The sequence below is a fragment of the Rutilus rutilus genome (assembly GCF_951802725.1).
Source record: "Rutilus rutilus genome assembly, chromosome: 17".
Taxonomy (NCBI): domain Eukaryota; kingdom Metazoa; phylum Chordata; class Actinopteri; order Cypriniformes; family Leuciscidae; genus Rutilus; species Rutilus rutilus.
The window spans coordinates 17107316-17130014 of record NC_140230.1 but is presented as its reverse complement, the minus strand read 5'-3'; the positions used below and the strand labels follow the sequence as shown (position 1 = coordinate 17130014).

General features: G+C 36.0%; 3 protein-coding genes across 5 annotated transcripts in view; 1 reads left to right on the top strand and 2 right to left on the bottom strand.

Moving 5' to 3' along the window:
* The first annotated feature begins 256 nt into the window (after positions 1–256).
* Positions 257–7242, top strand: LOC311276107 (C-type lectin domain family 2 member B). Of its 2 annotated transcripts, XM_084385613.1 has the most exons (7): positions 257–549; positions 712–813; positions 2795–2908; positions 5188–5304; positions 5424–5575; positions 5672–5772; positions 6704–7242. In XM_084385613.1, the coding sequence occupies exons 1-7, from the start codon at positions 447–449 to the stop codon at positions 6825–6827; spliced, it is 813 nt and encodes a 270-aa protein (XP_084241739.1). In that variant the 5' UTR covers positions 257–446; the 3' UTR covers positions 6828–7242. The 2 variants fall into 2 exon arrangements, with proteins under 2 accessions (XP_084241739.1, XP_084241740.1); XM_084385614.1 differs by lacking the exons at positions 257–549; positions 712–813 and adding an exon at positions 2324–2709.
* Positions 6988–14725, bottom strand: trpv6 (transient receptor potential cation channel, subfamily V, member 6). 2 transcript variants are annotated; one of them, XM_084385612.1, is made up of 17 exons: positions 14641–14725; positions 13838–13998; positions 13331–13428; positions 13122–13244; positions 12879–13019; positions 11931–12029; positions 11656–11831; positions 11386–11532; positions 11131–11210; positions 10174–10309; positions 10003–10089; positions 9810–9886; positions 9259–9424; positions 9100–9166; positions 7852–8120; positions 7661–7767; positions 6988–7567 (listed from the first exon to the last, which is right to left on the bottom strand). In XM_084385612.1, exons 2-17 carry the CDS (start codon positions 13966–13968, stop codon positions 7309–7311), a joined length of 2163 nt encoding a protein of 720 aa, XP_084241738.1. In that variant the 5' UTR covers positions 13969–13998; positions 14641–14725; the 3' UTR covers positions 6988–7308. The 2 variants fall into 2 exon arrangements, with proteins under 2 accessions (XP_084241738.1, XP_084241737.1); XM_084385611.1 differs by lacking the exon at positions 14641–14725 and having other exon boundaries at positions 13838–14128.
* Positions 14726–18993: 4268 nt separating this feature from the next.
* ephb6 (eph receptor B6) overlaps positions 18994–22699 on the bottom strand; it is a 46968-nt gene continuing 43262 nt past the window's right edge. Inside the window, exons 17-19 of the mRNA XM_084385110.1 lie at positions 21614–21798; positions 21372–21527; positions 18994–19422 (exon numbers count right to left, since the gene is read on the bottom strand). Of these exons, the coding sequence (XP_084241236.1) occupies positions 19317–19422; positions 21372–21527; positions 21614–21798 (447 nt within the window). The 3' untranslated portion in view covers positions 18994–19316. The remainder of the gene's footprint in view (positions 19423–21371; positions 21528–21613; positions 21799–22699) is intronic.

The window sequence follows — 22699 nt, the reverse complement described above, 5'->3', positions numbered from 1 at the left end:
ATTTCATTCGTTCTTGTCCACTATTTATCCTATTCAGCAAATTTGAGACATATTTAACACTTAAACTTAGAAGGTTTAAAGAGCGGCTCGGGTTTGATATGTTTGAATTTCTTTTCCATTAGGATGAGACATGATTAGTTGTTTGATTCAATCTGACCGTATGAAAAAGAGAGAAGTGAGGGATATCGTGGCAACTTGCCGGAGTGTAATGAGGAACTTGCGGGAAAACAAATGATCATGTGTGATGTTCAGATTTATCCTGGAGTGAGAGAATTCTAATCAGGTCAGCATATTTAAAAGTGAAGCTTGTCTGTTACTACTGTGTCAGAATACTTGAGACAATAGGAGATTAAACCAGTAACTAAAGAGCTTGCACCTACTGGGACCTCTGACAAATTTGTCCGGAAAACGAAAATCAAGGGAATTGGCAGACAGAAAAAAAAGCCATGGCTAGCAAGACAGAAGTAGAAGTGGAGTTGAAGGAGATTGCGACGGCTGAGGAGGAGAAGGAAAAAGAGGATGAGGAGAAGAAGCAGGAGGAGAAAAAAGGTAAAATGGTTATTCAAATCTTTTTTTATATAAGCAGTAAACAAGTTGTTATTAGCTATTAGTTATTAGTCACTACACAAATCACGAAGCATTTTCTCTAGTTTTCTTCTCATATCTAACTGTTCTTCTATTAAACTGCATTGTCTCCAACTGACATCGCAGGGGAAGACGTAGATGAAGGGAATGTTTACTCTTCTCTCACTGACCCATCTGAACATGTGTATGGCTTGCCCTCTTCAATCCGCTCTTATGCAGTCAATAAAGGTAAAACATTTATTCAATCAACAAAACTAATTTTCCAATCACCGCACATTTTAGGCCAATTAATTGCTAATAAAGTGAATAAAAGCACTCATTTAATGATAAAAATGCCAGGAGTTTGATTTCTTTAAAGTTTTGTGTACATGTTTAAATTACAAAATACAGAAATATTCAAAACAATGCTGTATTTTTTTAAATGAATATTCTTTTCGGGCATTCATGTGCATTATTCATTGTGTGATATGTTACACAAGTTACAAAAATGTCTGATAGAGAGTCCACCTGTCTATTTGGTCTAAAACAGGACAAGTGAAAAAAGGCCAAATAGAGGAACAAAAACAGATATTTTGATGTCAAGATGAAAGGGTATGCAGAAGATGTACATAAATAGTCTACACTGTAAAAAAAAAAAAAAAAACTTAAATTTACACTAAAAAGCTGCGGTTACCAAACCCAACTCATATATAATGTTGCATGCATCAAAGTGCATTTAGGTGACAGTAGATTAGAAAACAAAAATCTTAAAGGAAATATAAATCAGTTGTGAACTTCATAATGTCTCCTTTCCCAGTGAATTATGGAGCACTTATAGGAACATGATGGAAAATAATGAGATTGGAAGAAATTGTAGCTATATTTCATTGCATTTGCGTTCTAGTGCAAAATATTTCGAGTTCCCAAGAAACTATGCATTCGCTCACAAAACATTTTAGTTTTTTTTAGTTTTTGTGAGCAAATTGGGAGAACCAACTCAAAGATTTAGTTCCTGTACCAGTGCAAAAACTATTTGATGGACTTATTTTGGGGAATATTGAGTGGTAGTGCTTAGATTAATACAAAAAAAAGTTTTACTGGGCTACATAAATTGTCATGTTAATTGCCATTGCAGTTAACCAATACAGGTTTTTACAGCAGCATATTCTTTACCTTTAAAATGACTAACATTGTTTTTTACAGTTTAGCTATATACCAGTGCAAAAAAATATTTGTGGGAACATTGTGAGTAGAGCTTCATTTAATACTAAACAGTTGATCCATAGCAGCATCCGATTATACCCAACCCAGAGCCATATAGAGAGAACAGGAACTAAATCTTTGAGTTGGTTCTCCCAGTTTGCTCACAAAAAAAACTAAAAACTAAAATGTTTTGTGAGCGAATGCATAGTTTCTTGGGAACTCGAAATATTTTGCACTAGAACGCAAATGCAATGAAATATAGCTACAATTTCTTCCAATCTCATTATTTTCCATCATGTTCCTTTTAGTGCTCCATAATTCACTGGGAAAGGAGACATTATGAAGTTCACAACTGATTTATATTTCCTTTAAGATTTTTGTGTTCTAATCTACTGTCACCTAAATGCCACTTTGATGCATGCAACATTTACTATATGGCTCTGACCCAACCCAAGTGGTTTCTCGTTAGAAACATCTGTTACCATGGCCCCGCAGGCATGCATAAATTATAGATTGCCCTGTAATTTGATAAGAGTCTTTTGTATAACCATAGTTCACAATGTAAAACCCATATCTGGGACACAGCTGCATATCTTGCTCTCTGAAGGACAGCGGGTATCTTATTTTGTCCGGAGAGAGCTTCAAGGTCTCATAAGGGCACACGAGGACACAGACCAGATATTGTGTTACGGAGCGTCGTCATCAGACTGTTGCTACAGTGACGGGTGCACGTCTTTAAAACCCCTGCGCGCGCGGTCGAACCCACCCGTAGTGTGTGTGTTTGTGTGTGTGTGTGTGTGAGCCGAGCTGCGGTCAAGTGCGCACTACAGTAGCAAACTCTGTCTAGACGCTGCGTTAGAAGAAACATGTACGTAAAACTGTGCAATTTCGGCAAGTACGCAGGCGGCAAGTCTGAGCCGAAAAAGCTGCCGCCGGACTCAGGTGATGAATGATGTTATTACACACTTCTTGACTTCTGTTATTTGACGGTTCATGTAACGACAGGATGTATTATGTTTTTCTCCAGAAGATGCATCATTTGATACTTACCGGAAGGTTCGTGTTTACCGCATCATTTCACTGGTTCTTTTTGTCATCTGCGTCCTGTTGCTGATTGTGGTCCTTGTACTGTTAGTTAAGTGTAAGTATAACTGTCTTTAAATGTAGGCCTAGGCTATTGTTTTAGTAACTTAACTCTTGTATTGTCTTTGGGCTAATTTGGTCGAAAATATGCTACATCGTTTTTGATATTGGAAACAAGCATTGTGTCAACAAAATATAAGCTAACTTCAGTTTTTATTATTAATAGTATTATTAGTTTTATTAGGCTAATCATAATAATAATTCAATAAATGGTTTGACTATAAGTTACTTGAAGAACCACTTATGGCCTTTGAACTTTCAGTATGTTATGCAACTGTATTTTGTGTGTGTGAATTCAAATTAAATTTGAATGAAAAATATTTCGCATTTTTTCTAGGATCTAACCTAAAACGATAATTATCGCGATATTTTTATTTATTTATTTATTTTATTTTTTATTTATTTTTTTCCCCCTCGATAAAACGATATCAAGAGTTCGATAAATGTTCGATAATGTTTAGCGGAACGAAACTAATTTCAACCGCGCGCCACACGGACCATTTATCCGCTCGGCTCAAGGTCCAAACGGCAGCGCAGCGCGAGCTCACTAGAGCTGTGCCTGTGCGTTTACTCTGATCGGTCTCGGGCACGAGATCCAGTGAGAAGCGCTTGAATTCATCGAAGAACACAAATGACTCAGTGATTTAAACCAGTTTAAAGGCAGATGAAACAGCGCTGACAAACAGGAGAAACACTGTGCGCAACGATACAGTCAGAAGGCTTTCCATCTACAAATTCCCATCATTTACCATAGATTTACTGTAACGTTAGCCTAGTAATATTAACTGCACCATGAAATGTGGGATATAACGTTACATATTGAATTGTATTATATTATTAATGTAGACAATGTATTAAAGAACTAATGGAATATAATTACAGTATTTAATAATACTCTACTGTCTTTCATACAAATACCATAGAAACCATAAAGTTACATTTTGCCATGATAGTGATGTGCTAAAGGCTATGCCTGGTTTTAGGTTATCATGATCTAAATGCATGATACTGGATGACCAATGGTTAATTTTAATAAAACTCAAACCGTCAGAATATTACATTTTTACCAAATATGTTTTTATTTTTTTAACTGATGTTTCCTTTTTTGTTAATGAACATAAATTTAACATAGTAAATCTGCATCCTAACTCAAGCTAATACTACTGTCAACTCACTGTCAAATATACGTTTCGAGACAAAACATGTAATATTAATATTGCAGCCTGCACTGCAAACTGTAAGTGCCAAAGTCAGGCAACACAAACCTGTTTCAATACTTGAAACAATATCCCCCATTAGCACATGCAGAAACTAAGAAATACATTTTCCAATAAAGATCTTATTTTGTTAAGGACAAATGTTTGAATGTTCTACCTCAGATTTGTGAAATGTTCACCTGTGTGGCAAGTGTTTGTCATGATATGTTCTGACAGTAAAGAGTAGTTTAAAACCACAATTAACGCTCTGGTTTCTACAACTTTCACTTAGTAGCAAAAATCTGCCTTTAAACTTGAAAGAAATAAAGATTTGACATTTATCGTGATAATTATCGATATCGACTGATATAAAACAATTATCGTGATAATAACGCCCAGCCCTACCTTAAAACACACTGTTTGCTGATAGGGGACAATGGTGCTAAATGCATGGATGTCATTTTCTCCTTGCACAATACTAACAGCTGTATGTACACTGTTTATAAACCTGTTAATAACCAATAGCAGAATAACACAGAAGCTGCTATATAATGTATTGTACTGCAACATTATGAAAGGCCAAAAGAAATGAAAAATAGGAAAAGTCAGTTGTTTTTTTGCCAGAGTAGTATCCCAAATTCTCTAACATTTTTTATTATTAATTTGTGTTACTCCATAATGATTGAATTAAAACCACTTTATCATAATACATTTTGATACCCCCCCCCCCCCTCCCCCCCCCCCGCCCTGTTGTACCATAATCAAGAATGATTAAGAATAATATTTGAATGTTTTTCACTATGTTTGTATGCGTCACAAGTGGGTGCAGATCTTGGAACAATATAGGTGGGTTAAAATTATTACGTAAAAAGAAAATAGCATTTGCCTTCTGAAAAATGTGATCAAAATAGAAAACTTACACACAGTGACAAATAAACTTCTTGTTTCAAGATCTCGATGTTACATTATTATGACTTTCCAGTACAAAAAATAAGTCTAGTAACTATAGTATTTTGGTGGAAATGGTTATTTATTTAGAGGTCAGGTGTGCTGTAACATTGTTCCTCTATGTTATAAACAGTGACTGGGCCACAACAGCCATGTCAGGTGGTAGAGGAGACGAACAGGTCTCCACCGGAACAGGAATGCAGCTTGAAGAAATGCCAAGAGGTTTACCAACAACCTCTTGAAGAAACTCGTGAGTTTGTGAACAACAGACATACGGTTGTCTAAAAGTTTTTTTTATTTATTTTTACATCATTATTTTTACGTCACTTCAGAGTTTTCTTGTTTCCCCACTTAAATGTATGTGTGCAGGGAATCTGTGCAGTTATTGTGGCAAGGGCTGGTTGAAGTTCGAGAATACTTGTTACTTCATGTCTCAACACCGTCTGACCTGGCAGCTGAGCAGGGAGGAATGCCAGAGGAGGGGAGGAGATCTTGCCGTGATTACTAATCATAGTGTGCAGGTCAGTAATTCTGTAAATATGGTTAAATTAAAACTAACAGGAGTGAATCTCATTTAAATGTATTTAATGCCTTTCGACAATATCTCATCTCTGCAGAATTTTCTGAGCAGTAAAGGGAATTTGGACTACTGGATTGGGCTAAGTCAAGTGGGGACAAATGAATGGACATGGATTAACAACACTGTATTGACAGTGAGGTGGGAAAAAATGTGACTGAAAACACTTTGAAGGGCAATGTGAAAAAAATGCTTCTTTGTTGTTTTTTTACTACCTGAGTCGATTACCTTAAAGGATGTTTTTCTTTTTCTTTTTTTTTTTTTGCTGGCAAAACATTTCCAATGATTTTTTTACATTTTCAAAAAAAAAAAAAAAAAAAAAATTCCATTTGGTCTCCTTCTGAATTGCTTATCCCTACACACTGGAAGTGCCCTGCAATGAATGGTTACATAAAAAAATTAGCATGCAGTGTCAACCTTGGCCTGGAGGAGCGATCATTGATTCTTGAAAAGGTGGAAAAGACTGTTCAGAGCACTTTACAACAAGGTTTCTTTAAGGTTTCAAGTTTCAACATTAATTAACTTCATTAGTTAACACGAACTAACAATGATCAATACTGCAACAGCATCTATTCATATTAGTTAATTCAGCATTTACTACTACATTGTTAGTATATACACATTGTATCTGTTAACATTAATGCACAGTGAACTAACATGAACATGAATGTTTTTATAAACAAAGTTTAATAAATGCTGTAAAAATATTTCTTAATTGTTATTTCATGTTAGTTAATGGATTAACTAATGTTAACAAATAAGACCTTCTTGTAACCAACATTTTTAAGTTAATTTCCAACATTAAATTTTCTAAGTGGACAGTGATAATAATATGGATATAAAAAATGTAATTCAGGGATGTATTTCTTTTTTGCAGCAGCAGCAGCAGAAAAATATAAATTAAAAATAGGAAATAAACTCGAGGAGGCACTTTTTACACCTTGTCCTTCAAGCCACCATGAATAATTCATCATATGGTTACAAAAACATACAATGATTGTAAAATGAATGTATTTGTTTAAATGTGATTTAGTAGCTTATAACTGACTATGCTTCTTCCGTATGCACACAGATATTGGGAAAATGATTCCTCTCCTGGAGATTGTGCCATTCTGGCTGCAAATAACCCACCTGAACGGAGCTGGCGCCCATCTCAGTGCAAGTTATATTTGCAGTACATCTGTCAGAAGATCTAGATGTCAGAAGATCAACTACACCAATCAAAACCAACTATACATCTGGATATCATAACTCAACACCTAATCTAACTATCTTTTCTCTAAAGATCAGAAATAGGGACATTTGGTCCATAAGCGTGCCATTGAGCATTATAGATGCAGAAAATACATTCTTAGAAACTTTTTAGAATAGTTTTATTTGTATTACAACTGCACTCATTTCTAACTGTACTGATCATTTACACACTGTTTTTTTGCACTAAATATGGCTAATATTCACATGATAATGTACTGAATTGCGCATACATTCTTTTTGAAATGTCTCTTTTTGTATTTCTTGATTAAACTTCCACCTTTATATGTAACAATATTGATGTTGCACACCTATATGTTTGGATATTATTAAACAATAAAATAACACAGAATAATGTAACAGGAACCCTTTAAATATTAGCAATGTCATTTCACCTAAACATTTCTACTTGATCTTGGGCCATTTTTAGATGTACTTGAAATCCGGGCAATCCACATTTTCTTCCTTTTCACATTCTATGCTCTGGCGAATGAGCTGCCAGCGTCGTTTTGGCATCTTTTTGGTTCTAGCCATGTTGCTCTCAGTAAAATGGCTTTGCATTGGATCATTTCCACTGTCGCTCTTGCCTGTTTCCTCCTTCTCCTTGGCTGATTCTCCATCCTTAGAGAATGCGTTAACGTAGCGTCTCATCTTTTGCACCAATAGATCATTGCGATCCTCCACTCTGGAATCAAGAGATATTATGAAAGAATGAGACAAAAAATGTGAGCGTTTCGTGATGCTTTTGTATTGAATTTATGATACCGGGTGTCCTTACCGGAGGTACCAGCATTCTCCAAGGCCAAACGCCAGGCCACAGACACCCAGTCTAGGCCACAAACGCAGTGATAGCCTCCGTTCCAGCATCAGAGTAGTGGCCACCACCTGTGAACAGAGAAACCCATTTTCACCCAACATGCTTCCAGAACAATAAATGTGCGACTGAACTAGTCTAGCTACAATACCAACCTGTGTCCTCCAGAGTTCGTCCCGTTCCTGGGTGACCCTCCACTGCGTGTCGCTCATCATGGCGATCAGGAGGTTGAACAGGAGGACGTAAGAGACCACGCTGAAGCAGATGTGAACAGAGTGCACAACTGGATGTGTGTAGAGAATGTGGTCCACTGGCAAGTCTATCAGACCGATGCTCAGCTCAAACTGAGAGAAGATGGTGATGGGGAACGAGCGGTATGGCGGTAAAGCTAAAGATTCTTGAGTCATGTAGAAGACCCACAAGCCTGAGGAAGGAGACAAGGAAGTCATTATTTACATTACAAACTCACAATAGTGCTGGGTAGTAACTGATTATTTGTAATTTGTAGTACATAATCAGATTGCAAAAATTAAGTACTTGTAATTAGATTATAGACCTTAGTATTCAATGCGGATGAAAACGAGATCACTAGATCACACGCCTTACTTCTCTCCCTCACAGCCACATATTCATTCTTGTCAAAAAATGTAATATGGCGCTACCCTGACTAAGGTCTATTATGTTTTTAATAGGTTTAATAACTTGTAGTTCCTTCACAAACCCCGGGAAACCCTTATGTAATGTAATGTAATGTTTAATGTTGTTGATGATAAAAAATGGCATATTTTCTTTGTCTCTGTATTTTTATATCAAATTGGTACAAGTTTATCCTATTCCAAAGTAATATAAAAGTAGTCCGATTGTATTGTATCGTCATGTGTTGTGGCAAAAATTCATTAAACAATCATCAACTGCGTAAGAGACACTCTGAAATTCAAATGATCATTAAAAAAGTATTTTATTCTTGCAAGAAGGCCCAGTTGCCACACAGAAGTCATTAGTACAGTCTGTGGAACAAGTGCGACGAAGGGAGGGAGGGAGGGAGGGCAGAGGAGCCTTTATAGTACCTTCAAGGTCTTCTGCTCACAGGCCCTTATCTAAACAAGGGAAGGTTTCTCTGCTAGTGACCTAATCCTGCTGAGTTTATTCCTACAAACTCAGAAGTCCCAAATGGGACCACCTCTGATCCCAAGGGGTCAGAGGTTCCCTTTTCAGCTGTCTCCCCTTTGTCTCACAGTGTTCACATTAATCATTATATTGAAAAATCAGGAGCACACCTAGAGTGTGAAAATTAAAATTCCCATTACACATGTAATTTGAAATCAGTAACGGACTACAATTTGGAAGCAATTTACCCAGCACTGCGCATTAATATATGGTGATGCAACTGTATTTGAACTAACCGGTTGAGGATCCAATGAGGAAGATGAGAGACAACCACATGAACTTTGTCAAATCTCCAAATATTGTCTGCAAAACAACATCCACACAAATACATTATTAAGCTATGCTGGGTCTACAAACCGACAACAGTGAGAGGCTGCCTCAGCAAAATGCTCCACCTTCTGAATCACAATGACATAGGGTCCCAGCATCTCAAAACCTCGGGCGAAGTACATAACATTGGACCAGCCGATAACCAGAGCCCAAGCCATCGGCACAAGCTCTCCTTCCATTTCAGTGGTGCGCATCACACACAAAATCACAACCAGACACGCGTAGCTAATCCTGCCGCAGAAATGCAAGAAAATTCAGTATAAGTGAACGGATGTGAGTCAAACTGATTTCATTCAACAAAAATGCAGGGGTTTTCAAATATTTTGATGCCAAACCCTCCAATATGATTACCCTCTAGTGATGGACCCTGTTTTCAACATTGATAATAATAAGAAATGTTACTTGAGCGCCAAATCAGCATATTAGAATGATTTCTGAAGGATCATGTGACACTGAAGACTGGAGTAATGATGCTGAAAATTCAGCTTTGCCATTTAAACTACGTAAAACCAAAACAAATGTATGTATATTTACAGTATATTGTAATACATTTTGGGTTCTTGGACCCCATTCGTAAACCCCTGTGATAATAGACTTTACAACAAGATAAACTCACAAAGTGACATGGAAGGGGCCTCCAAGTGCAGACTGGCCGAAGTAGCGTTTAGCCCCCACTTTCAAAATACTGGGAATCTGAAAATGATTCAACGTAAGGTATGAGTGTTTTGGCATAATACCAATAATACTTCACATTTCATAGCATAATATTTTTAAAGTCAGACTGAGTTGTGTGGGGAAATTTTGCTGACCTCTATCAGCAGAATAATGATGGCTCCTATGAGACTGATAATTTCTCCAATTAAACGCAGGTGATCTTTATAGGACTGATAGCTCTCCTAAACACACACACACAGAAATGAGGTACTTGCAAACATATATAAAAGTGCTTTGACATTCAGAAAAATAATCATGTTTCACACCTGAAAGCTTTTTTGTATTTTTATGGTGTTGTCATTGTCTGCTTTGGTGTAATTCTCAGGAATGTCCTTCAGGGGGCGGTATATACAACACAAAGTGAATATGCTAATATACAGCAGGTACACCAGCATTAATAACCTGTGAACAGATGAACAGAGCAACATCATTAGTTGGACTGAAATTATAAACATCATTTCATATATTGTGTAAGGCTTCATAGCACACTACTGCTATCAAAGTGACAAGTTTTCTGATAAAATCAGAAAAAATGCTGAATATGTGGAAAAGCTTGAAGCCGTTTTGACAGTCAACAGAAAAGAAAAAACATTCAGGTACGACAATGACAACATAACAATGTTCCTTTAAACCTCCACATGTCACATTACACTACATTTTGGACATAATTCTATTGATATAATATACTATAATTTATAGCTTAAACAGTAAAGCACGCAACAATTCCCAGGGAATGCATGAACTGATTAAAATGTGTATCTTGACTACAATGCAAGTAGATCTGGATAAAAACAAATGTACATTTATTTTTAAGACAAAAAGAAATTAAAGAAATGTAGATATCCAGATAAAATCTGCATATTCATTTAACACCATTTTCAACTACAAACTGGAAACTTTTTATGTGTTTTGGTCGTTTATTTACACGACAACAGCGTTTTGAGGGCCTGAAATGCAAACTTTTGACTGGGTTTTTAAAGTGCAAGTGTTTGAAAATGATACCGTTATCTTCTCTGTGTAAACTACAAAAACTTGAATTTGTGAAAACTATAGGTGTGTGGTGTTTCTTTATAAAGTGACATCGCCAACTACTGGCCTGACAGCACAACACAGCTTTTTTAGTCGCGAAAAACGCAACGCTGTAATTATTTATAGTTTATTAATTTAATAAAAAGATAAATTTCCTAAATGCTGTGTTTTTATAGTATGTGATAGTGTGGCACCTGAAGTAATGTTTCCCATACAGATTCCACTTCAGCCTTACGAGCTGTCGCACTGGAGTCGACTCAAGAATCCTTCTGGCCTGGGAGACGATGCACAAAGCACTTAGTTAAGAGATGAACTAACAACACCCCAGCTAAAGCACTTCGGCTTAGTCAGTTATTTATTATCATTAATGTTTAAGCTTAGTTTTTCCTGTTCTTCTTTGTCAAGGCCTGTTTGATATGCTGTAATGTGTCCTGCACACATTCACACACCTCTCTTTTCGGACTGCTGACAATAACCTCAAGCACTGAGAGGTCATCCACCCTGGAGTCAATCTCAGTAAGGTCATAAAGGTTGGAGGTCAATGGTCCCAAACTCCACTGAATAATGCGTCTGCGGTTAACCAAGTGCTGGAAGGCCTGTGCAGCATCACAAAAACATTAGCCTATGCTCTTTAAAAGCTGCAACATATTACTTTAAAATCCTGTGACAGAAAAGATGCATGTTTTTGGAAGAGATGCATGAAAAGATCTCTTTCTCACCACAAAGTTGCCCTCCTTGGCAGCGAGTTTGAATGGTGTGAGGCCTCTGTAGTTGGGAATCTTGTCTAGAGGGATTGAGGGGTCCAGTTCTGCATCTTTTGACATCAGAATGTCAAAAATATGACATGCAGTTGTTTTATTGGGCTGCAAAACCAACAGATGCAGGATGGTATTACCTGTTCATGAGAGAAAGAAAGTTACAAACACTTATGCAGATATGTATGTCAAATTGGGAGTAAAATATTGAACTAGGCCAGTGAGTTATTTTCTCTTACCAAGGGAATCCTGGGCCCGAATATTAGCCCCAGCTTTTATCAACATGGACATGATTTCTTCATTACCCACACAGCTAGCAAATGCCAGGATGTGTTCACCTACATTTAAACAATTTATTAATTAATGTTTCTATGTAAGTATGTATGTAACAGTCATGGGAAATAGTAATAGTCATCTCTCTTGATGCTCATCCATATTTCAACTTAACATATTTATAATTAAAAGAATAGTTCATCCAAAAAGAAAAATTTACTCATTTACTCATCCTCATGCCATTCTCGATGTATATGACTTTCTTACTTCAGATAAACCCAAACAAAGATTTCTGTGAGTCTATATAATGCAAGTGAATGGGTGCCGATAGGTTGATGCTTGAAAAACCACACACAACGATCCCAGTGGACGAATCGATGTCTTCTGAAGTGATCTTGATTTGATTTATATAATTGATTAAAATCAAAAATAGAAATCAAATTTCATAATTAAGTGAAACGATAGGTGTGTGTCAGAAAAGTATAATTTTTTTTAATCTTTTAACTATAAACCAACGCTTCCGGCGAACTGTCCTAGGCGTGCTCACAAGTTGTGTGTTTAATTCTCGCGTGAGCTTCGCAACACACTTACATCATGAAGTCTCGTATGACAGTAGCCTGGAGGCAATGATTTATAGTATTTTTCTTACACACATCTATACATCTATAACTTCAACATTAACCTACTGGGATTAACTGCGTATTGCTGTGTGTGGTTTTTCAAGCATCAAAGGAGTGGCAATTTTTCTAAAAAATGTCATATAGTGTTTATCTGAAGAAAGAAAGTCATATACATCAGAGATGGCATGAGGGTGAGTAAATGATGAGAGAGTTTTCATTTTTGGATGAAGCAAAAAAACATGGTCCTTTGAATGGTCCTAAAAACAATTAATAGAACAGAAACACCCATCTCACCAAAGTACAGAAGTCCTCCTCTTCTTTTGCGGAAGTACATGCCCGTGACCCTGGGTGCTGCCACATCACCCCCTCTAGCTATCAACTCCTGGACTATGTTAACATTCTGGTTAACTGCAGCAATGTGAAGGGCTGTTAAACCTGTCAATCACAGCATACATCCATGAGATCTTCTAGCACAAATAGTTATAAAATTGTGTTTTTTAATGTTTGAGGAACATTTCGATTTTTTAAAACAACGACCTTGATAGAGTTCAGAGGTCATAGGCTCGTTGATGAGCTCAGGTGCTCCGTCCATTAATGCCACAGCCGCTTCAAAATTATCATTCATCACAGCAACATGCAGAGCCGTCTCTCCAAACTCACCTGGAACGCACACACGGTGTCAGATGTGTTTGTCATTCAAGGTGCCAGTTATATGATGTCAAATAATGGCAAAAACTGTGGTTTACCTCTCTCAAAGATATTTGTAGATGAACAGTCAAGCAGTTTCTTTATGCAGGCTGCATTATTCTCCTTAGTGGCGGAAAACAGGGGGATGTCATTTACTCTGCAGAACAGAAAGAGAAATGACTACAACCGTAGGTGGGAGCTCAAATCAGGACATCTTTTCCCTTTATTAGTGCTTGCAAGGCAGCAGAACTGTGTTGAACATTATTTTCCTTCATTAATTTACTTAATTTCTACACAAATTTCTGTAATTAATCCAGACTCCATTAAAACATTTAGTAAATGTTAAAAATCATTTTTAAGAGATTTAAGATTAAACTTTTTTTTTTTAATTTACACTGTTAAATTATTACAGACATTACATATATTTATACAGAATCAAAATCAAAATCCTAAACTTACCAGGATTTCGGCATTATTCTTTTACTGCTTTGCAATCACTAGCATTTCCTTCTTGAAATGCAAATGTAGTGCCTAATTTATTATATTGATAATAGTTAGTTATTCACTTTTTGCTCTGCATGAGGAAGGTCTCATCCAACATTTCATTCCATCCTTTTCTATGCTGAAGGCGGAACTTCAGTTGGTTCCACCAGTGATTTATCTCTCCTGCAGCAGTTCTGGAGATGGCTGGTGACATGGTTTCTGGAGGAGTGTCAGACCAAAAAGACTGACAGAAAAAAAAAAAAATCCACATAACCAAAAAAGTAAACCACAGAAATATATAAATACATATTTAAATAAACATGCAGGTGATGCGGTTTCCATCCTCATCGGCTTATTCCGCATTACTTATAATCAGTATACTTTAAATGTAACGATTATTTTAAAAATGATTATTATGCAAACTTTGATTAACTGTTTTTGTACAATGCAATCAAACACTTAAATTCCTTTTATCGTGTGACCTAATGTGTGTGTGTGCATGTGTATGTATGTATGTATGTATGTGTATATGTATATAACCTGAATATACGAGCTTGATAAAAATGCAAATTTTATAAGAAAATTTCAGATGGCACTTCAGATGGCAAGTCTTCATATATATATATATATATATATATATTCAATAAAATATATTACTATATTAAATAATAATTACTAGTACTACAACTAATAATAATATTTTTGAATAGAACCGAATTAATAAAGCTAATTTTTACGTTAACATTATTTTACAATTCTTCTGCCAAATTTAATAAAAAAATGCAGAAAAACAACCACTTACCAGACTATCCACTTTCATAACATTACAATCAGCTATTTATGCACTTGGTACAAGATGCCTGCATTCAAAGCAATATTCACCTACCTTACGAAAATCCTAAATACGTTATTCCAATGTTATTTTTAGTATTTGGATCTATAGCATGTTTGCTTGAATGTCAGTGGACAATAGAAAAATAAGCAGTCTGACATCAGTATTTATACTTTTAGCTGAGCCAAGAAAGGAGGGAGGAGGACGTCACTCACACAGGTGGACAATAGAGGACTCTGAGGTTTTGGAGCCCAGTGACTTCCAAACCTTTATGACCTTATTTTTTCTGCTGAACACAAAATAAGATATTTTGAAGAATGTTGCTAACCAGTTGATGGACCCCACTGACTTGGGGTATGTTTTCCCATACAACGATAGACAATAGGGTCCATCAACGGTTTTGATTACAAAATAAGAATCAAAATATCTTCTTTTGTGTTCAGCAGAAGAACGAAAGTCATACAGGTTTGGAACAACTTGAGGGTGAATAAATGATGACAGAGTTTTCATTTTTGGGTGAAGATCCTTTTAAATACTAGCTTTAAACAAATCCTTTAATATTCAAAACCCTTTCTTAGGATTTATTTATTTATTTAACTATAGTCTACTTGATTGGGTTTAAAGAAAAACTTAAAGGGGCTTTTTATGTACCTCTATGGAGTTTCGAGATTGGTCCGTGGTCCATATTTTCCGGTCCTCACCCATCATCTTTAACTGAGTAAGCTACCTGAAACAAAACCATATCAGTCAACACTTTTAAAAACACTGTGTCAGATAAATGCACTGCAAACCTGTTCCAAACCAGCTGAGGAATACCAGGATGTTCCAGATGATTCAAAACAACCGTCAGTGGCCGGAACATTCACCTTAATGCAAACGCGGTAGGTTTTGATGAGCAGGGCCCAACGTCCGATCACTGTGCGATCAATGAGCGCTTGTTCTCCTCCACTGAACACTGGATCATTCAGGCCTAAATCCACATAAAACCAAAGAGTCTTCCTTGTTGTTGGCCAGTGACAGACTAGGCTACAAGACTTCTTATCTCAGTAATGTGGTGAAGGACTGGTCAGACAGATACCACCCCACCAGGTCAAGGCATAAACTGGTTTTCGTAATTGTTTTCACGTCTTTCAACGTAACAGGACAGACCACATGTTTTGGCGCACTAACAGGTCGCCTAATGATGCTTTGCACGTAACGTTAGGCTTTCGTTTCAAAGCAGACGTTTTCATGTGGTAACTACCAAAAAAAAGTCCATCAAGCTGTCAGAACGAGCGAAACACGGTGTACTGTACTGTTTTAACCATCGATTAGGCTTAGTTCACATAAATATTTCGTTTGTTTTTCGGTATATAATTTCACCAACATTTATGACCAAAAATTACTTTCGAGGTAATCTAAAAATATTTCTTGATGCATTTTGCAAAGAGTTTTCCACATAAAATAAATGGTCTTTTTAATTTAATTTAATTTTATTTTATTAAATAAATGGTCTTGAGTTCAGGTGAACATTTTTACATGATGTAAATAGTCACGTGACCAGTTTAATTCCAGTTTGTCCCTCTCAATGTTCCAGCAAGATTACCAATGTTTGATTATGTAGTTTCCTACTGGTTACAATTGTGTCCATAAAGCACACTTTTACTAAAACATTTTTAAACGTTTTTAGCATGCAGATAAAATTTGGGATTAAGCGGACATTATAGGCAAAAACAACATCAGAGAGTGGATGTGTAATAAAGGGTAATTTAAGGCATAATACATAGTGGTCAAACACTAGAGACGTAAAAAAAAAAACAAAAAAAAAAACAAGGCCTAATTGTATGTTTACATCACAAAGAAGAAATAAGTGTTTTGGTTAACCAAGAGAACAGTGTCAGTAGGGACATAAATGAAACCTGATATATTTTGTATATCAACTTTGAATGAATACATTTGCAAAGGGTTTTACATTTGGCTAAATGCTATGGATTAACGTAAATAAGTTTCAGGTGAGTTTTGATAGTGTAAAAGACAATTGTTTTATGGTCAGGTATATGAGTCATAATGGTTGGTCAATAGTGTTTTAAATGACTTGTGTAAAGGGCTCAAAAACGCATTATGGGATACTATCTATAGAATGTTAGTTGGACCGCATGTTGTGAAGTAATGGATGTTATTTTTTTTCTTCCTCCAGTTAACTTAGTCATGTGCTTTTGGGAGTTACAACTGTTGTTTTTTTATGTTAAGATGTTGTTAGATTTCTGTCTGCAAATTATTGTGATTTCATCCTGCCTACCACAAATGTTTGCAAACAACTTATTTTGTTGCATTGATTTAATGAACAGTTTCAGTTAAGTTCAATAAGGTCAAAGTGTAGCATGAATCTAGAGTTTTGGTTATTTTTGCACTTAAGTCTTTGCAGGATGCTTTTCACAAGCCTATATGTTACAGTATGTGCGACATTCCGAATAATCATCAATAATTTACAGTGTAGGACTTGTTTAGCAACAAAAACAAGTGGGTGCATGCTTTTGTTTTGCAACATATAGAGATGGCTGACGCATAATACATTATGTACTATAATAAGGACTTTAAAGTTTCAAAGAGACGTATTTATTTGAATTATTTTTGTAATAATGTTAAATTCTTTACTGTCTCTTTTAATCAGTTTAATATGGAAGCATATTTCCGCCACGGAATACAAAAATACAAAAGGAAATAGAGACTCAATTCTGAGAAATAAACTCACAATAGCGAGAAATTGCAAGAAAAAAAAGTCTGAATTGTGAGATTAAAGAGTCGCAATTACCTTTTTTACTTTATATTCAGTAGCAGAAACAAGCTTCCATAGTTTAATGCGTCCGTGCTGAATAAGTTTTAATTTCTTTAAAAAAAAAAACAACCTGCATGTTTAACCTACTTTCAGTTAAAGTAGATCACTTGTGTATGTGTGAATTTTGTGTCCATTACCCCTATCAGATCATACTCTGATCTCATCCACATCCAGGTAAAGCTGACACACACTGATCGGTGTCTGATAGCTGTCATTTTGCTGACTCTGTGCTGTCTATGGGAAACAAGAGGGACATTTCAGCAGCGCTATGAGAACAGACTTTTTTGTGCTTAGAAGATAATACAAACAAATTCAGTAGTCATCTTTAAACAAAATCATATATATTTTACAAAATTGGACAGTAGTGGAACAGTGGTGAACAACTGTACAATCAAACAGATTCAAATATACATGATCATACACTCCCTTTTTACATATTTCTTTGCAGATGAATCCATTCACACGCACAAACACAATTTGATTTACTTCAGCAGCACTAAACATAATGTAAATCTCTCTCTCTCTCTCTCTCTCACACACACACACACACACACGGAGCACATCTCTCGCTTTCACTTCAGCCAGTAATTGTAGATCACATTTACTGCAACACCTACTTCACAATGCTCATATATATTACAGTGTCTCTTAATGCTACATCATTTGCGGGGTGTAGAAAAACACACCTGCTAGTGGACAGGACTAGGATGGGTGAAGGGAATGGGCTCACAGTAGCACAGATGTGCCTTTGTATGTGAAATGATTATCACAGGTGAGAAGATAGAACGTCACAGGTCTTAGTCATAGGTAAGCAGTGAACTACTGTGGCCTTGTGTATGCTTTATATTCGCAAAATGCAAAAACTTCACTGTTTGTCTCTGAATAACTTACTGTAAATACTGTATGATATTATACAGCCATACATTTAGCATACAGTGCAATATTTTTTGTCTAAATGTCTTATTTTTGTATAATACTTTTGTTTTCCAGTAAAAATAACATCCATAACACAAAATGGATTGACTCAAAACAATCAGTATATAATGAGAAAATATTGTTTCTGTATTGTATCTATTCAGTTTTTTGAATAGATAAAGAAATTAATACTTGTTCAGCAAAGACATCTTTAATTGATCAAACCAGTTACAGTATAGAGATTTATAATGTTTCAAAAGATTTCTATTTCAAATAAATGCTGCTCTTTTGACCTTTTGATTCATCAAAGAATCCTCAAAAATATTAAGCAGCACAACTGTTTTCAACACTGATAATAATAATGAATGTTTCTTGAGCAGCGAATCAGCATATTAGAATGATTTCTGAAGGATCATGTGACACTGAAGACTGTATCACAGGAATAAAATACATTTTAAAATATATTAAAATAGTTATTTTATATTTTAATAATATTTCACATTATTACAAATTTTAATGCAGTTTTTGATAAATGCAGTCCTTGTGAGCATAATGTTTCAAAAACATTAAAAGATTTTAGAGAACCCAAACTTTTGAATGGTAGTGTATTTTCTGAAAGGAATATTTACACTTTTTTTTTTAAAGGGGAAAAAATATATTTTTTTAAATATATTTTTCCTGGAAAACAATGCAAAATACTGATTGTGAAGGAGCTTTCTCTTTGTGAGCTTTGTGTTCTTAAGGCGCAAGTTCATACTGAATGGCATCAAGTAATGAACTGATAAGTAAGAAAGTGAGAGGTAGTGTAACACTGAAGGAGTAAGCAAAAGAAGAATGTGGAAGACAACAGGTCAGCAAGGGGTGGAACAGATGGGCGAATAATTCATAAAACTCTTCTTTTTCACTCAAGGCTCTTTTTGTCGTCCTCATCTCTATTCCAGTGTTCTTGTGGGATAGATCTCCCAGCATGCACTGCTGTGTCAACACAATGTAGGAAGCATTAGACCTCCACATGTCCCTGAGTGAGGTGTGTCCTGAGCTGCTTCGCTGCGTTTACGATCTTCCGCTGATGACCGAGAAGATTCACTCCGAGAGCCTGAACATCCCTGAGTGGTAAAGAGAGAAACGTGAAAAGTTAAACTTAAAACGTTTTTTATGTATAGATTTTATTATATTACTCTTGTCCCAGATCCATACATTTAATCTTAAAATATTAATAAAATAATTTTGTATTTGTTTTATTAATATATAAGACTAATTACCTTTTAGAAACTAATCTAAACAAAGAATGGAAATAAAATACACCAATATTTCATTTTTTAAGAGAAATTAATACTCTAATTCAGCAAGAACATATTAAATGAATCAAAAGTGACAGTAAAGACATTTATAATGCTACAAAAGATTTTCAATTAAAGGCTGTTCTTCTGACCTTTCTATTCAGAGAATACTGAAAAAGAATTGCATCATGGTTTCCACAAAAATATTAAGCAAAACAGTTGATTTCAACATTGATAATACCAGTAATAAGACAAAACGCACCAAATCAGCATAACAGAATGATTTCTGAAGGATCATGAAACACTGAAAACTGGAGTAATGATGCTGAAATTATACATAACTGACTGTGTTTACGTGAATACCCGCCAAGACCGGCTTTTTGACATTATTTTGGTAAAACTTAATTTTAGTGTCATTGTCACATATGTTGCATGTAGCTACTATAGTAATAACTATAAATGATGCATAATTACATGCAACTAACTCTAAACCAAAAACTAATCCTAACCCTACAGTAAGTACAAGTAGTTACTTGATACTACTCAGTACTCAAATGTATAATTACAGTGTAACAAAGACACCTTAAAATAAAGTGTAACCTTGCTTTTTGTGTTTTTGGCTGTTTAAGGTCAATAAGTAGCGAAAAGAACTCAATTTAGTACTGAGAGGTGGCTTTATCTGCACGCACTTTGCAAAATCTGCGGGAATGAGTAAATTTATGTGCAATACGCTCAATCCCACGCTGAAATTCAAGCCCTGTAACACCAACAATTTTCATCCGGAGCAAATTATGAGTGAGTGAGGGGAAACAGGTTTGTGTGTCAACTGTTGAAATCCACCCGCATTAGGCGGGCTTTAACTTCAAACCCAGAATATATACACACAGTATATATATATAATAATTACCCCACAAAGCTTTTTTTATGCACTTGTTTACCAAAGAGACAGGGATGAAATATGAGATGTAATGTGTAACAAAGAAGAAGAAAAAGGCAAATTATGAAAGAAGTGTGAAAATATGATTCAATTGGGTGTATTTACAATGCATAAAATGCTAGCTGTGACATTAGCAAAAAAAGGAGTTGGCCGTTTAATTCCAAAAGTGTTACGAATGTCCATCAAAATGCTATTAAACAAAATAAATAAATAAATATAGCTGCAAACAGCAATTATCGGGGCCAAGCGCAAAGAAGAAGATAAGACATGCCAACATGGCTGAAAGTTTCAGACCAACTGCAACAAGGAGCAACTGAGCGATGAGCAATAAAATATGATTTAACGGTTTATCACTTTTGACCAATAGGTGGCGCAATTACGAAATGTATGTGGTGTGGTCAGAGTGAGGTGACAATGATGCATACAAAGTTTGGTGTCAATATGTCAAGGCATTGCAGAGATAAAGCCTGAATAGTCATTTTGGCTGACTATGGCAAAATTGGTATCTATTGGTGGCGTTGCCCTGAAACTAGACGTCCATGGCGGATGAAGAAGAAGAAACGGAAGAAGAATAATAAGAATGCCAACGGATGCAATAGGTGCCTCCGCACCTTCAGTGCTTGGCCCCTAATAATAATAATAAGAACGCCAACAGATACAATGGGTGCCTCCGCACCTTTGGTGTTTGGCCCCTAATTAGAGATGGTGGTATATTTACTGTGCTGAGAATTTTTATTTCTGAAAAAATGAAGCAACATTGAAAATTCTCCTGACAGATATGTAATATGTTGGACATTGTAAGTGGACAAACTAGTGTGAAAAGTGTGTTTAAACTTACTCCATAGTGAGCATGCTGACACTTTCCAGACTGTGGTACTGTGCTCTCTCAAACGCATCCCTATACCTGTCCATCTTTAGAGCTGTTAGCCAATCACCGACTGTTGACACTGATGAGAGGTCAGTAGGGGTGGGGCTTAAGAGTGGCTGGGTGGGACTAAGAAAGAGGAGAATATTGTAAAAGATGAAACACAATGTTTCCTTAATAATGAAAAATGCTAAAAGTAGTTTTGAGCATCTCACCGGCTGTGTTCTGCCTTTAGGGAGGCCGGGTGGCGAATGAGACGGTCAAGGGATGACAGGAGAGAGTCAAAGCCTGGCCGGTCCTGCCTGTCGGCCTGCCAGCACTGCAGCATTAGAGAGTGAAGAGCCGGGGGACAACCATTCGGAGCAGGTAAACGGTACTGATCGACCACTGCCTTCATCACCTAGAGAGGGGAATTAGGGAAGACATGACACTTAGAGCAGTGTTTCATTGTATGAGTCACAGAGAAATAAAATTAAAAAAAGGAATGATTTTGAGGAAAGAGGAACTGAAAACCAGTAAAAACTGCAAAGAAAAGAGAAATCAGATGAGAAATAAAACTAATTTAGTAGGGTGTTATGGAAATACTTGGTAACAGTGCAACAATGCAAAACAAATATGATTCATTTTCCCATCATATACACATAGGAAATAACAGTTTGCAATTTTCCAAACATTCCTTTTACCATTAATTCTAATAGTCCAGTGAGATTTTTGCATGCACAGGAGTCTGTCAACAGCTAGTATGATCCACACAGGGAGCTGATCTCACCATCAGCGAGTTCATCTGTTATTACATGAACAAACAGAAATAACTGAGGCAGACTAAATCCAGAAGAACTGCAGCAACGTGTGATAGAAATATTTTATGTAATGGGTATTTTCAACATTAAATGTACAGAGAAACGCAGACTAAGGATGCTCAGGTCAAAGGCCATATATACTTAACCAAAAAGTGCTTAACACAGTAGAACTAACAGTCATATGACTAGCTCAGATCATTACAAACCAATCACCAGAACAAATCACAGTGAAGAAGACTTGAGTGACATTGATTTTTACTCAACTGTATGATATAAATGTACATTCTTCCTATTCAGGAGACTCACTTGGTTGTTGTGGCCAGTGATCTCCCGGCCGTGAATAAAACTTCATTTCTACAAAGAGCAACTTGGGAGTCGTGACAGGTACTATATGCTGCGCAGCTGAGAAACAGATTCTACGCTTAAAAAAGAAAACAAAAGAACATCTATGTGTGATTGAGATAGTAATAGAAGTACTAAAGATTCTATGCTCAAAAGACC

Coding starts and splice junctions, on each gene's coding strand:
- trpv6 (XM_084385611.1), bottom strand. CDS start 14,025: ATGTGGATTTTTTTTTTTTTCTGTCAGTCTTTTTGGTCTGACACTCCT. Junction 11,533..11,655: donor CCAAGGAGGGCAACTTTGTG/GTGAGAAAGAGA, acceptor GATGCTGCACAG/GCCTTCCAGCACTTGGTTAA. Junction 8,121..9,099: donor CCTCATTGGATCCTCAACCG/GTTAGTTCAAAT, acceptor CTCCTTCCTCAG/GCTTGTGGGTCTTCTACATG.
- LOC311276107 (XM_084385613.1), top strand. CDS start 447: ATGGCTAGCAAGACAGAAGTAGAAGTGGAGTTGAAGGAGATTGCGACG. Junction 550..711: donor GAAGCAGGAGGAGAAAAAAG/GTAAAATGGTTA, acceptor CTGACATCGCAG/GGGAAGACGTAGATGAAGGG. Junction 814..2,794: donor CTCTTATGCAGTCAATAAAG/GTAAAACATTTA, acceptor GTTTTTCTCCAG/AAGATGCATCATTTGATACT.